The sequence below is a fragment of the Ochotona princeps genome, chromosome 2 (genome assembly GCF_030435755.1).
Source record: "Ochotona princeps isolate mOchPri1 chromosome 2, mOchPri1.hap1, whole genome shotgun sequence".
Lineage (NCBI taxonomy): Eukaryota > Metazoa > Chordata > Mammalia > Lagomorpha > Ochotonidae > Ochotona > Ochotona princeps.
The window spans coordinates 23,381,399-23,395,985 of record NC_080833.1 but is presented as its reverse complement, the minus strand read 5'-3'; the positions used below and the strand labels follow the sequence as shown (position 1 = coordinate 23,395,985).

The following is a 14,587-nucleotide window of genomic DNA, read 5'->3' as shown; positions in this document are numbered from 1 at the left end:
TTTACCAGCAAATGCATGATCTCTCCCTCCCTCCCTCTTTTCCTCTCTCTCTCTTAGTGTGTGAAACTCTGCCTCTCAAATAAATAAATCTTTTTTAAAATTTACTGCACAGGGACCAGTATGATAGCTCAACTGGTTAATCCCCCACCTGTAAGCACTGACAGGCCATATGGGTGCCATATTTTTATGGCCTAGGAAAGCAGCAAAGGATGGCCCAAACCTTAGGAACCTGTACCCACAAAGCAGGCCTGGAAGAAGCCCCTGCTCCTGGCTTTGGATCGGCTCAGCTCTGGCAGCTGTGTTCATTTCTGGACAGAAGCAGCCGGAGAAAGAGCTCTGTCTCTCCTTTACTGTCAAATCTGCTTTTCTAATAAAAATAAGTAAGTCTAAAAAAAAAAAAAAAAAGCAAGGCCAGCATGTTGGCTCAATTGGCTAATCCTCTACCTCCAAGTGCAGAGATTCCGTATGGATATGAGTGCTGCTCTGCTTCCCATCCAGCTCCCTGCCTGTGGCCTGGGAAAGCAGTCAAGGACGGCCCAAAGCCTTGGGACCCTGCACTCCTGTGGGAGGCCCAAAAGAAGCTCCTGGTTTTGTTTGGATTGGCTCAGCTCCTGCTGTTGCAGCCACTTGGGGAGTGAATGGATAATCTTTCTATCTCTCCTTCTCTCTGTAAATCTCCTTTCCAATGAAAACAAATACATCTTAAAAAAAAAAAACTACAAGTAGGACGTTTAATAAAAGCTAAAGCTGGCCGGTGGCAGGGCATTTGCAGGCCCCTTCTGCTCTTCAGAAACACTGAGACCAGAGATGGAGGGCAACCCTGGACACCTGGAGCAGGGAGGAGAGTGGCTGTTGGTGGAAGGCCAGTGGCCCCGCCATGCCATGTCAGGCCAAGAGCTGAGCGGCCATTTGGTTTCAATCTGACAGCAGAAGTGGCCTTGTCACTCAGCAGAGGCAATGTCCCCGCTAGAGTGAGGCAGCAGGCCACCTGTGTCACAGGTCCCCGCAGCTGCTGCTGGTCACCTGCAGCACCATACCTACCCAGACATAATTGCTATATTACAGAGAGGAGGCCGCCAGCCAGAACACTGGACCACAGGCTGTTCCAGGGGATAGGCTGAGAAGCCTTTGCCACTGAAAGGGCAGAGTGACAGTCCTGCCATCATGACACGTGGGAAGGGTAGGAATCCTGGCACCATTGCCTGCAGCAGGTAGTTAGCATGTCAACCCAGGCACCCACGCGCAGCAACAGACCAGCCCAACTGTGTGCTGTAGGTACGAGGTAAGAACCTTGTCAGCAGCGGCAGAGGCCAACCATCTTCATTTCCTGGGGGCAGAGTGAGGGTGGCACCAGTGTGGGCATATGAGCTGCAGACTGCAGGCAACCTCCAGCAGGCCCCAGAGCTGGCCCCTGAAGCCAGGATGCTGGTGCTACAACACCAGCAGCCCTTCTGGGTGTGGTTCAAGTCCTGGCTGCTCCACTTCTGATCCAGACCCATGCTAATGCACCTGGGAAAGCAGCAGAGGACGGCCCAAGTCTTTGGACCCTTGCCACTCCCACGTGAGACCTAGGCTCCCAGCGTCCACCCCACTCAGCCCTGGCTGTCGAGACCTTTTGGAGAGTGATACAGCCAAGTGGAAGACCTCTCTCTCCAACTCCATCATTCTGCCTTTCAAATAAATAATACCTCTCTCAAAAGAAATCAGGCATTTTGACGCCTCCAGCTTTAATAAAAACAAAACAAACAAACGAAAAACAAAAAAATGAACTGTGTCTTGTCCTCCCTTCAGAACCTTCCCCAGCGGCGGGGACGGGGGAGGGGAACACTGTTGGGGTTTGTGAGGTGGAAGCCGGTGCTGTGTGCACCTCAGCTGCCGAGGGAAGTGGGGGGGACAGGAAATGGGTGGGGGCAGGAGGAAGCCTGCGTTGGAAAGTCAGATAGAGTGAAACAAAGGCCGAGAGACACAGGGTGAAAACCTGCCCACTGAGCGTGGGGGTTCGGGACCAGGTGCAGCGCGCAGGCCCCCGCCGTGCAGAGCGCAGAGCCGCCCGCAGCTGGAGCTGAGGCTGGGCTCAGGGCTCGGCTCGCACGTGCGCTGCTGGACAGGGTCACGGGCACCGACTGTGTCTATGCGTGCACATCCAGCTTCCTGCCGAGTGAGGACGTCTCTGCCTTGGACTCAGGGACTCAGGGGGCCTCCTCAAGGGCTCATGAAACGCACAGCGAGCTGCCTTTGAACCCTGGGCTGCAAGAAGCTGCAGTCCACAGCCGCTCCCTAAATCACTCACAGGGGTCTGACGTACGATCCTAAGTTCTTTCCTGCTTCTGATCTCTATGCTGCAGAGACAGAGATGGAGGTGTGGACGAGATGGGGATGCCCGGGTTCCTCTCCAAACCCAAAGCCTGCCGTCCTCCCTCCCCCGGGGGCACTCCAGGTTCTCGCCACAGACCACGAACAGGCCTCGGGCGTGACAAACTGCGGCACAGACCTTGATGGGGCAGGGAGAGCGTTTATTAAGGAGCGCCGGGAACTTCTGGCTTCCACCTCTCCCTCTCCAGGCAGGCTGGGGAGGGGCCCCAGTGGCGCTGTTCAGCAAAGAGTGAAGCGCCGGGCGCTGATGTTCATGCGCGTGAGACCCAGGTGCCGCAGGGGTGGAGCCAGGGCCGTGCCCGCCCCTGGCTCCAGTTCCAGCTCCCGCTCGGCGTCGTCCAGCAGTTCCTGGTGTAGGTGACATGCTTGGTCCATCTTCAGCCTGTGCAGCTGGGTCCGCAGGCGCAGCAGCTGCCCCGCCAGCTGCCGGTCTTGAGCTTGCATCTCCTGCTGTGACCGAGAGGGGGCGAGAGCCCGCCGGACCAGCCCATTGTTGCTTTCCGGTCAACACTCCGGACCTGGCCCTGAAGTGTCCTCCCAGCCCCCCTCACAACCGCTGGATCTCTCCCTGTTTCTCAGCTCTTGCTCCCCACTAAGAGTCCAGATGCCTGGGGCTCCCTTCCCAGACCAGCTGAGCAGGACCTCAGAGCCTGGCCGTCCTTTTCTTTGCACCGGTGTGATTGAGAAGGCAATCACACTCTGCCAGCAGATGCTGTCCAGCACCCTATGTGCCCCTTTGGTACTTCACCCAGTATCTGAGGTACAGCAACTCCCGCTCATAGCTTACGGCCAACAGGGGGAGGGCTCCATCCCCTGATCGCAGCAACACCATCAGTAGACTGGATGGGATCCTGCTTCAGCTAGGCTCTGGTCCAATGCAGTCCTAGCATCTCAGCTCCAGGATGCAGGACCAGGCACCTGCTGGGGCTCAGATCCCTTTTACCCCTCCCTACACCCATAGTTTTGGCTTTAACCAAGACTGGCCCAAAGATCCTGTAGGCTGTCCACCTCACCAGACTTACCAGCTGCCCTCGGAGCCACTCAAGGGCAGAATCCATCGAGTCAAAACCACAAACAGCCCCTGAGGCCCCGGGCCCAGATCTAGCTTGGGCCTTGTGCCAGGCCTGGCTCTGGACCTGGGCTGTCCACTCCAGGTACGAAGGCCGCCGAGTGTGCAGTCGCAGCTTGGCCGTCAGAGCCTTCACCGAATCCAGACTTTCTTCCTCCTCGTCGTCGTCCTCACCCACTGCCTGGAATTTCAGGGGTCCCAGCGACATGGTGGGTTTGAGGGAGAGGGATCGACTGGGTGAGCCTGGCAAAGTGGCCCAGGGAAGGGTAGATGGGGGTAGAAGCTAAGGGTGAGAAGTGGGTGCACACTGCGGCAGGGTGTGCGATAATGGTGCAGGGTGCAGGGACCTGTGAGCACTGTGTGTGTGAGGCCAAGTGTGCAAGGGCTGGAATTTTCCTGAGCTGCTAGCTGGAGAGCCACGTGATGCCTATCCGGTGGGGGTGGGGCGGGGGGCTCCTTGGATGATTTTTATTGTCTTTGCCCAGAAGGAGACACCCAGTTCCCAGAAAGGAAGTTGCTCCAGGATAAGAAAAGCATCATTCACACCAGTGTCTTGGCCCTCTTCCCAAGATCCAGGTTCAGGGGTTCCAGACGCGGGAGGAGGTCGACCAGCTGTCCTCACCCTTGCGCACACCACAAAGTATTCTCTGTGTGACCTTGAGCAAGTCACAGGCCCTCTCTGAGCCTTGGCTAGGACAGAGCCACGACCCCACCCCCACCCCCTGCTTGGCCCTAGAGAGGCTCTACTGCCCCCTGGAGTTTCCTGGAGCTGACTGAAGAGGAAGGGCAAAGCTAGGTAGAGCTGGGCAAGGGCCCTTCACCCTCGCCTCTCCCTGCACTGCTTGGGTAGTCCACCAGAGTAACTCCCAGTTTTCAACTCTGCATTGCAGTAGCATGTAAACACTGAAAAACTGCACAGATCATAACCATAATGCTGGCACTTAGGTAACCGGCGCTCAGCTCCGACACCAGAGGCTGGCAGCCCCCTGTGCCAAAACTGCCCAAGTGCTTGTGGCCTTGCTTCCACTCTCGGAAGGGTGGCGCCATCCTCATTCCTGCGGTCACCTTCATCAGGATTCCCTGGACAGCTGGCTGAGAGAGGCTGCTGGACCCACACTCCAGAGGTGCAGGCTCAGAGGTGCAGGCTCAGGACATGTGGGGTGGCCCAGGCCCAGATCCTTTGCTTTTCTGCCACATTCTCATTCCTGCTGATAACACTGGCCTGACATTTTACAGTTGACGCCCTCCCAGTCCGGTTTCAAGAAGCAGTTCTGATTTTATGCTTATATTATGGGAGTCCATCTGTGATTTCATTTTTTAGCTCAAGACGACTTAGTATTTTACATGCACTCAACACACACACACAAACACATACACCCCCGGAGGCCAGAATTTCCCTATAACCCTCACTTTTTTCCTTTAAAATGTATTTATTTGGGCCCGGCGGCATGGTCTAGCGGCTAAAGTCCTCGCCTTGAATGCCCCGGGATCCCATATGGGCACCGGTTCTAATCCCGGCAGCTCCACTTCCCATCCAGCTCCCTGCTTGTGGCCTGGGAAAGCAGTCAAGGACGGCCCAATGCATTGGGACCCTGCACCCACGTGGGAGACCCGGAAGAGGTTCCAGGTTCCCGGCATGGGATCGGCGTGTATCGGCCGTTGCGGCTCACTTGGGGAGTGAATCATCGAGCGGAAGATCTTCCTCCCTGTCTCTCCTCCTCTCTGTATATCTGGCTGTAATAAAATGAATAAATCTTTAAAAAAATGTATTTATTTGGGGGCTGGCACAGTGGCATAGCAAGCTAGTCCTCACCCTGTAGCACCAGCTCCACCTCTGATCCAGCCCTCTGCTTGTAGCTTGGGAAAGCAGCAGAGGATGGCTCAAAACCTTGGGCTCCTGCACCGGTGTGGGAAACCCAAAAGGAACTCTGGGCTCCTGGCTTCAGCCTTGTCCTGCCTCAGATACTGCAACCATTTGGGGAGTGAACCAATGGATGCAAGATTCTGTCTCTCACTACTCTCTCCTTCCGTTTCTTTCTCTCTAATTCTGCCTTCCAAATAAATAAAATAAATCTTTAAAAAAAACTAATGAGGAAGGTGGGTGGGTGGAGAAGTTCTCTGGTTGGTTGGTTGGTTGATAGAAAGCTGACTGTAATTTCAGCAGCTTAAGGGTGTCTCTTCTCAGACTGAAAGCCTGTGAACTGAACCTTGCTCAGTGGTCTCTGGGTCCCACCGCTAAACACCAGCTCATCATCTGGGCGGCAGACGCCCGGTGACAGGATGCAGTGGTAGGGGGATGGGGTTCCGGAGGGCTGACCTCAGCCAGAAGCTGAGGGTGGTGGAGGGGGCACTTCCAGCTGTGGAGGGGGAGGGGAGCCAGCTACACAGCTGCTTGCTTTTAAGGTGGACCCAGGGATTTTCCCCACCCAAGTTTTTGAGGTACTGGGGGAAGTAGGGTTCCCAGTCTCACACCCACACTTTCCAGTCAGGGCATCACTCAGCGTACAGGGCAGAAGAGGACGGATTTTCTTTTTCTTTCTCTCTCGTTTTAAGTCATTGAGAGTGTCAGGATTCCAGAGTTTTAAAAACTCTTTTAAAAAAAAGAAAAAATCAAGTGGCTCCTGAGACTCAGGGTACAGGCAAATATAAGCTTCCCATTTCAGTGATGGTGAACTTGAGGTTTTCTTTAACAGGCTGTGAAATTATGCAAGTTCTTCCTCTAAAGGGGTCTCCTTAATAGCTGCCCAGCTAGCTGCCTTGCTCCTTGGAGCCTGTGCCCCGCCAGAAGCCGGTCCCCCTGAGCCCCCAGCTGGCAGGAAACTCATCCTGTCAGCGGCGGCAGGCCCTAGCGGAGCTCCTGCGGGGCCTAGAGGCGCCCCACTGGCTACCACCTCCTGCTGCTGTCGCCAGGGTCCCAGACCCGGAGCGTGGACTCCATCCAGAAGCCGAGGCCTGGGAGCATCAGCCTGGGGTAACTGGTGCCTCCACTGCTGGGAGCGTCAGACCCTGAGCCTAGGCCTGTTCCTGCAGGGTCAGGGGAGACTCGGGCAGCATTCCGGACGCTGCAAGGACCTGCGAGGGCACAAGGACCTGCTGCAAGGACCTGCGAGGTATGCCGGGGACTGCCCTGTCCGAATGGGGCTAGGGGATGGAGGGGCTCCGCTGCCAGTGGAGCACAAAGCTTCTTAGGGTGCGCTGGGGTTCCTGCAAGGGTGGAAGGTGCTGAGCCTGAACGCTGGACAGGGCAGGCTAGGCCGATGACCTGCACAGTTCCCAGAGCCCCAGCCTTCCTTCCCCAGGCGCTGTCCTCTCTGGAATCCATCATCACTTCCTTTCCATTCTTCTACCACCACAAGGGCCTGAGACTGGGTGATGCCTGGCACTACCAGCGAGTGGCTCCGGAGCTGGGCGCTGTCGCAGGGAGTGGGGTGGGCATTGTGTGTGTGTTAGGGGTGTGGAGGAGGAGGGGTACAGGGCCCTCGCTGGTGGGTCTGGCCCTCGCTTCTCCCTGCACCACCCACCCCCGCGTGGCGGCTGAGCTTGTGGCCCAGTGACCCTCGCGCTGTGATCATGCCTAGCTCATGCACGATGATGCCCTGGCCCATTCCCACTAGGGAGCCCGCTTCCTGGTGCTGAGCTGCCACCATGCCCCCCACCAGCAGGCCTCCCTAGAAACTACATCCCTTCTTTGTCACCCCAGGGCCCCCGCCTCTGGTCTCCTATCCATGAAACCTGACCTGAGGCCTGGCAATGGCCTTCCCTAAGGTCCCAGGGTGGTGGCCCACCCCTGCCCTCTCTAGCCAGACCCTGGGCGGGGGGCACGCGGGAGGGGCACTGGGGAAGTGCGTCCATGCATGGGGACTCCATAGGCCAAGTCCCTGATCTTGGGCTGAATGGGTACAGCTTCTGGAGCAGTCCCTGTTCGGCCCCCAGAAGCGGTGCTGCAAAGAAGACAAGTTGCTACTGTAGGCTGTGATGGCGGGGGGGGGGGTGTTGTTGCCCCCAACCAGGGACGTCAGCTGGACCCGCTCTGCCCAGGTCGCTAAACAGGCTGGCAGAGTTAGCACTGGCATCGGGGCCAAGGCCACCTACCCAGGCTGGAAGCAGCTGCAAGGCTCCCTGGAGAGGCAAGGGGCCTTCCTTCCTCATCTCCCTGGGTCTTTCCTGAAGAACTCCATAGTCAAGGGCACGCTAGGAACCTTACACCTCGGGGAAGGTTCTTCATGCTCTAGGCACCTAGCAATGCTGGAAACAATTTCCCTACATTCACTAACTCCCGGTGAGGGTACAGCTAAGATGTCCTGGAGGAAGGTTTCCTTCCTTGTTTTTATTTATTTTCTTTCTTTTTTTCTTTTCTTTTCCTTTCTTTTTCTTTTCCTTCTCCCTCCCTCCTTTCCTTCCTCCCTTCATTTTCTTTTTTTTTAAGATGATTCATTTCCATTACAAAGTCAGACATACAGAGAGGAGAGAGAGAGGAAGATCCTCCATCCAATGATTCACTCCTCAAGCGAGCGCAACAGCTGGAACCTCTTCCAGGTCTCCCACGCAGGTGCAGGGTCCCAAAGCTCTGGGCCATCCTCCACTACTTTCCCAGGCCACAAGCAGGGAGCTGGATGGGAAGTGGAGCCGCTAGGATTAGAAGCAACGCCCATATGGGATCCCGGCGCTAAAGGCGAGGACCCTAGCCGCTAGGCCACGCCGCCGGGCCCCGCTTCCTTTCTTTTAAATTTAGTTATCTTTATTAGAAAGGCAGATCAGATTTACAGAGAGAAGGAGAGAAAAAGATCTCTCGACTCCCTAAATGGCTGCACTGGCGGGAACTGAGCCAATCTAAAGCCGGGAGCCAGGAACTGCTTTTGGGTCTCCCACACGAGTGCAGGGTCCCAAGGCTTTGGACCATCCTCGACTGCTTTCCCAGGCCACAAGCAGGGAGCTGGATGGAAAGTGGAGCAGCTGGGACATGAACCGGTGCTCATATGAGATCCCATTGTGAGAGAACTTAGCCACTGAGCCATCATGTCAGACCCATTTTTTTTTTAAGATTTATTTATTTTTTATTACAAAGTCAGATATACAGAGAGGAGGAGAGACAGAGAGGAAGATCTTCCGTCCAATGATTCACTCCCCAAGTGACTGCAACTGCCGGTGCTGAGTTGATCTGAAGTCGGGAACCAGGAACGTCTTCCAGGTCTCCCACATGGGTGCAGGGTGCCAAAGCTTTGGGCCGTCCTTGACTGCTTTCCCAGGGCACAAGCAGGGAGCTGGATGGGAAGTGGAGCTGCCGGGATTAGAACCGGCGCCCATATGGGATCCCGGGGCGTTCAAGGCGAGGACTTTAGCCGCTAGGCCACCGTGCCGGGCCCTAATATATATATTTTTAAAGATTTATTTATTTTATTATAAAGTCAAATATACAGAGAGGAGGAGAAACACAGAGGAAGATCTTCCGTCCGATGATTCACTCCCCAAGTGACTGCAACGGCCGATGCTGTGCTGATCCAAAGCCAGGAACCAGGAACCTCTTCCGGGTCTCCCACAGGGGTGCAGGGTCTCAAGGCTTTGGGCCATCCTCGACTGCTTTCCCAGGCCACAAGCAGGGAGCTGGATGGGAAGTGGAGCTGCTGGGATTAGAACCAGCGCCTATATGGGATCCTGGCGCATGCAAGGCGAGGACTTGAGCCGCTAGGCCATGCCACCGGGCCATAGGCCTATAATTCAATCCTGGTCTCCCACTCAGGTGTCAGGCACCCAAGGACTTGATCCATCATCACCTGCTACCTCCCTGGGTGCCCTGCTATCAACCTCTTGGGCTCCTGGAGGCTTCTGTTGCTCTCTTGTTGGTCCGTGATTCCCTCCTCATGGTCTTGAGCTGGGGGCCGGACAACCAGACCCTCATTTGCCTCCCGGCCACCAGGGGGCGGCCTCTACAGGAAAGCTTTGGTGGAGACCTGCAGGGGTGCAGAGCAGAGTATGGACTGCAGGCTTAGGCAGATGGAGGGCAGCCACTGGCTGGCGCACTGAAGCAGGCACTAGGCACCGCTTGCTTGGCAGCCTAGGGCATGGAGAGGTGAAACCCCTTCCCTGTGAGATACAGCAGCATGGGAGGAGCAGGGCTGCCAACCCCTGACGCAAAACCATGCCTCAGTCAACAACTGCAGCCGAGCCCTGGGCCCATTCCAGTCCTGTCCGGGCCGTTACTGCGTGCTGCACCCGGGGGGAAGGGGCCTGTAGCCTGGTGCACAGACAGCACCCTGCTGGAGACTCACTCACCCAGCTCATCCTGGATCGGCTGAGCCAGCCCATGACTGGGAGCTGGTAGCGCGTGACTTGTTCCAGCTAAGTGGCCGCCTAGTCCCAGCTCCTCCCCTTCCACCTGGAACCCCCGCTTCCTTGTGCCCATTGTTCTGCCCTCTCCCCAGGCTGGCCACCCCTTCCATCTGTGCTGTGCCCACTCAGCCTTTGCTCTTGCTTGCCCCAAGCTTAAGACACCCAGTTTTCTCCTCTTCCTTGACTGTGTGTGGCAGCTGGGCTGCCAGTTCCCACTGTCGCTGAAGTTCGGGAAGGGACTGCTACTGGTGCTGTTTGAACACACCTGCACACCTATGCCTCCCCTTTTGGCACCTTCCTCTATAATAGCAAAAAGGAGAGGTGAGCTCAGAGAATGCTAGAGGGGCAGGTGCCAGCTGCCTTGGCACCAGCCTTCCCTAAAAAACAGCAGTTTCTTCCCAGTGAGTGTCCCTCTTAAGGGCACCCTTGTGTGTCTTTGCTTCTGCTACCTCCAAACTTCACACATTCTGATTATTTCCACAGCCGGGTTCAAGGCCAATCCTTTACGCCTGCCCACTCTGTCTGTAGCCAGATAGCAAGTATATTCTGATCTTGAAAACCAGGACCGAGGGGGAAAAGATGCCGCAAAAAGAAGTTGTCGGGGCCTGGCGCTGTGGCCTAGCGGCTGAAGTCCTCGCCTTGAACGCCCCGGGATCCCACATGGGCGCCGGTTCTAAACCCTGGCAGCTCCACTTCCCATCCAGCTCCCTGTTTGTGGCCTGGGAAAGCAGTCGAGGATGGCCCAAAGCCTTGAGACCCTGCACCCATGTGGGAGACCTGGAGGAGGTTCCTGACTCCTGGCTTCGGATCGGCACAGGACCGGCCATTGCGCTCACTTGGGGAGTGAATCATTGGATGGAAGATCTTTCTGTCTCTCCTGCTCTCTGTATATCTGACTTTGTAATAAAAAATATATTAAGAAAAAAAAGTTGTCCCTGGGATTGCAAGTGGAGTAAGGTGACTTGAGTTGATTCCTAGCTCCACGCACCTGCTGGGTGATCACAAAGCTTACCAAGCCTCAGGCGCCTCAGTAGCGACCTGACAGCAGCCATCTTCCCCAGGGGAACTGTGAGTATTAACGGAGTTGAAGCACAGTTTGGCACCTTGCCTGGCACCTGGTGGGCACACAGTGGCAGTTCCTTTGGTCCTTAATAGGCTCATGGCACACTCAGCCCCAGACAACGCCTCATCTCATCAGACTAACAGTCGGGGAGAGGAAGGCTGACCTTCCCCTTCTCCAAGGTGTACACTGGATGTAGCTTCTGTTGCCCCATCTTCCATCCCCGCACTCCTCTGAGCATGCCATCTTGGACCAGCCAATTTGAAATCTGCCACCTTTATCTGCTTGTCTTGTCCCAGGTCTTTCATCCTAGCCTTTCTCTATTTTTTTTTAAAGATTTATTTATTTTTATTGCAAAGTCAGATATACAGAAAGGAGGAGAGACAGAAAGATCTTCCATTCGATGATTCACTCTCTAAGCAGTCACAATGGCTGGAGCTGAGCCAGTCTGAAGCCAGGAGCCCGGAGCCTCTTCCGGGTCTCCCACGCTAGTGCAGGGTCCCAAGGCTTTGGCCCATCCTCGACTACTTTTTCAGGCCACCAACAGGGAGCTGGATGGGAAGCAGGGATGCCAGGATTAGAACTGGTGCCCATATGGGATCCCGGTGCTTTCAAGCTGCATGATGCTGGTGGCAGGTGGAGCCTGGGACCCACCCTGATCTCCACAATCCCTCTCAGCGTACTCATCAGGAAGAGAAAACCTCTGGAGCTCAGGCAGGCCTGGGGACAGCTCGCCTTGTGTTTGCAATGGCTGGAGCCAAGGCTCTAAGCATGGAGTCCAACCTGGTCTGGGACCTCCCAGCAGCCAACAGGCTGCTGAAAGTTCTCCCACCCAGAACCCAAGGTCGCCTAGCCTTTCTCTCTCTCTTTTTTTAATTGATTACATTGCAATATGTGGCACAGTTTTATAGGCACTGGGATTCCCCCCACCCCTCCCCAAGCCCTCACCCCCTCCCATGGTGGATTCCTCCACCCTGTTGCATTACCACAGTTCAAATTCAGTTGAGATTCTTTCATTGGAAGCATCTACCAGGCATAAAGTCCAGCATCTTATTGTCCAGATAAGTTCATCAGTTTCTTGGGGAGACCATCTCTGGTCTGAAGGTAGAGCCGGCAGGGTGGTTTTGATATTTCAACAGATCTGAATTGCTGCCATTCTCACCACTCCAAGCGCAATGCGGTTGTTGGAGAATCCACTGATTGACACAGTCCATTATAGAGTCTCCGTTTGCCCAGTTTTCACTGCCAACATATGGCTGAGGTGGTTGATTGACTTGTTCTGTCCTCTCATTTGATGGCTAGTGTTCTGAGTCTGAAAGTTCGATTGGGGGGGATCCCCAAAGAAACTTTGTCTGAGGTGTTCCCAGACCAGATTCTTGTATGTACTGGCAAGAACTGGGCCCTGCACAGTCCATCGCCCCAATCAGCTGGTGGTTGCAGTTGCTGGGTTGGTTCTGTTTTCAGCCCTGTCTTCCACTGGAACCAATGGGTGTTTGCAGTCCAGCCTGGTTCTACCCAGCACATACTCAGCCCTTGCTTAAGCCAGTGGGGGCTGCAGTCCATCCGGAGGGACCCACAATAACCCCCACCAGGCCCGCCCCTACCCTGGTTTGCCAGTATGTGTGACAGACTAGTCCAATCTGTCCCACATCCCATTCTGCTCTCATACATGTCAATGGGTATGAGAACCATGTCCCATCTAACCAGCTCAACTATCCAGCCTTCACGGATGTTGTTGGGTGTCTCTCTAGCCACCCCAGCCCCTGCCCTAGTTTTTGTGCCCTCCCATGGAGGGTGGTAACCCAAGAGGGAGGAGCCCACTATTTCCCTCCCAGGCCACTCCCACTCCCGGATTATGCACTCTCCAGGTGGTTCTGTGGTTTGACTTGACAGAATTAGACCCCAGTGCCAGCTTCTGCCAGCTGATGCTGTGGCTAAGCCCCAACAACCCTCACCCACTCTAACTGTAGATTGCACCAGTAGGAATAATCAGCCTGGTTTTTCCCTGATCTGGTCCACATGAGGCACACAGGTGCCACAGCCCTGCCTAGTCAGGTCTACCCCCATCCCAGCTCATGCTCTCCAGTGGGAGTAGCCTTTCTCTTAAACACACTTTGTGCAGTCCTGACCCACCCTGCTCCTCTCTGGCTGGCCTGGTCAGCAGCCTGCCTGCTGCTCTCCTGTCCCCACATTGCCCAGTTTGCAAAAAACCCCAAAGCAAGAGCTGGCCCCACTGACATGGGTCTCCTCCCTGCTTTTATTATTATTATTGCAAAGTCAGATATTCAGAGAGGAGAAAGAGAGGAAGATTTTCCATCTAATGATTTACTCCCCAAGTTACTGCAATGGCCAGAGTTGAGCCAATCTGAAGCCAGGAGCTTCCCCCAGGTCTCCCATGCAGGTGCAGAGTCCCAAGGTTTTGGGCTGTCCTGGACTGCTTTCCCAGGTCGCAAACAGGGAGCTGGATGGGAAGCGAGGCAACCAGGACATGATTTGGCACTCATGGGATCCCACCACATGCAAGGTGAGGATTTAGCCATTGAGCCATCTTGCTGAGGCCATTTTTTTTTTTTTTTAAGATTTATTTTTAATGGAAAGGCAGATATACACAGAGAAGGACAGACAGAGAGGAAGATCTTCCGTGCGATGATTTACTCCCCAAGTGAGCACAACGGCCGGTGCTGCGCCTATCTAAAGCCAGGAGCCAGGAACTTCTTTCCGGGTCTCCCATGCAGGTGCAGGGTCCCAGTGCTCTGGGCCATCCTTGACTGTTTTCCCAGGCCACAAGCAGGGAGCTGGATGGGAAGTGGAGCTGCTGGGATTAGAACCAGCACCCATATGGGATCCCGGCGCTTTCAAGGTGAGAACTTTAGCTGCTAGGCCACAGCGCTGGGCCCCCCCCACATTTTTTATCATTTTCTTTTGTTTTTTAAATTTGAAAGGCAGAGTTAGAGAAGAGAGATCTTCCATCCCTTGTTTCACTTCCTAAATGGCTTAACAGCCAGGACTGAACCAGACCAAAGCCAGAAAGCAGAAGCTTCTTCCAAGCGTCCCACGTGGGTGTAGGGGACCAAGCCCTTGGGCCATCATTTGCTGCTTTCCCAGGTGCATTCACAGAGAGTTGGATGGAAACTGGAGCTGCCAGGACTTGAACTGGTACCCATATGGAATATTGGTGTCATAGGCACACCGACTGTAATGCCACAACTGTACCCATATTTAAAAAAAAAAAAAATTTAAAGACAATTCATTTGAAAGGCAGAATTGAGAGGAGGAAGGTCTTCTATCCATTGATTTACCCCCCAAATGGCTGTAATAGTTGGGGCAAGGCCAGGTACAAGCGAGGGGTCAGGAGTTCTTTCTGCGTCTCCCACATGGGTACAGGGCCCAAGCAATTGGCCCATCCTGAACTGCTTTCCAAGGTGCATTAGCAGGGAGCTGGATCAGAAGCTGAGCAGCCAGGACACAAACTGGCACCCACATGGGATGCTGGCCCTGTAGGTGGTGGCCTTACTATGGCCACAGTGCTGGCTGGCCCTAAGGACATGAATTCACTCTGCTATCAGGCAAGGTTACCCTGCTTCTTCCCTCGCGACAGAACCTGTCACACAGTAGGTTGGTGTTTTTGTCCCGTTTTCCTCAGTGATTGGAAAAAGGAGAGGCTGTATGCCAAGTTGTCACCACCCCCCAACCTAGGACACTGCCCTTTCTTCCAGTGTCCTGCCAAGCAAAACTGAGACTGAGGCCCAGATGCCTCT

At 54.9% G+C, this 14,587-nt stretch overlaps 1 protein-coding gene across 2 annotated transcripts; it reads right to left on the bottom strand.

Moving 5' to 3' along the window:
- Positions 1 to 1,786: 1,786 nt before the first annotated feature.
- On the bottom strand, positions 1,787 to 3,971 carry FAM167B (family with sequence similarity 167 member B). 2 transcript variants are annotated; one of them, XM_058660826.1, is made up of 2 exons: positions 3,396 to 3,971; positions 1,787 to 2,820 (listed from the first exon to the last, which is right to left on the bottom strand). In XM_058660826.1, the coding sequence occupies exons 1-2, from the start codon at positions 3,648 to 3,650 to the stop codon at positions 2,593 to 2,595; spliced, it is 483 nt and encodes a 160-aa protein (XP_058516809.1). In that variant the 5' UTR covers positions 3,651 to 3,971; the 3' UTR covers positions 1,787 to 2,592. The 2 variants fall into 2 exon arrangements, with proteins under 2 accessions (XP_058516809.1, XP_004591681.2); XM_004591624.2 differs by having other exon boundaries at positions 1,796 to 2,823; positions 3,396 to 3,941.
- Between the last annotated feature and the right edge of the window lie 10,616 nt (positions 3,972 to 14,587).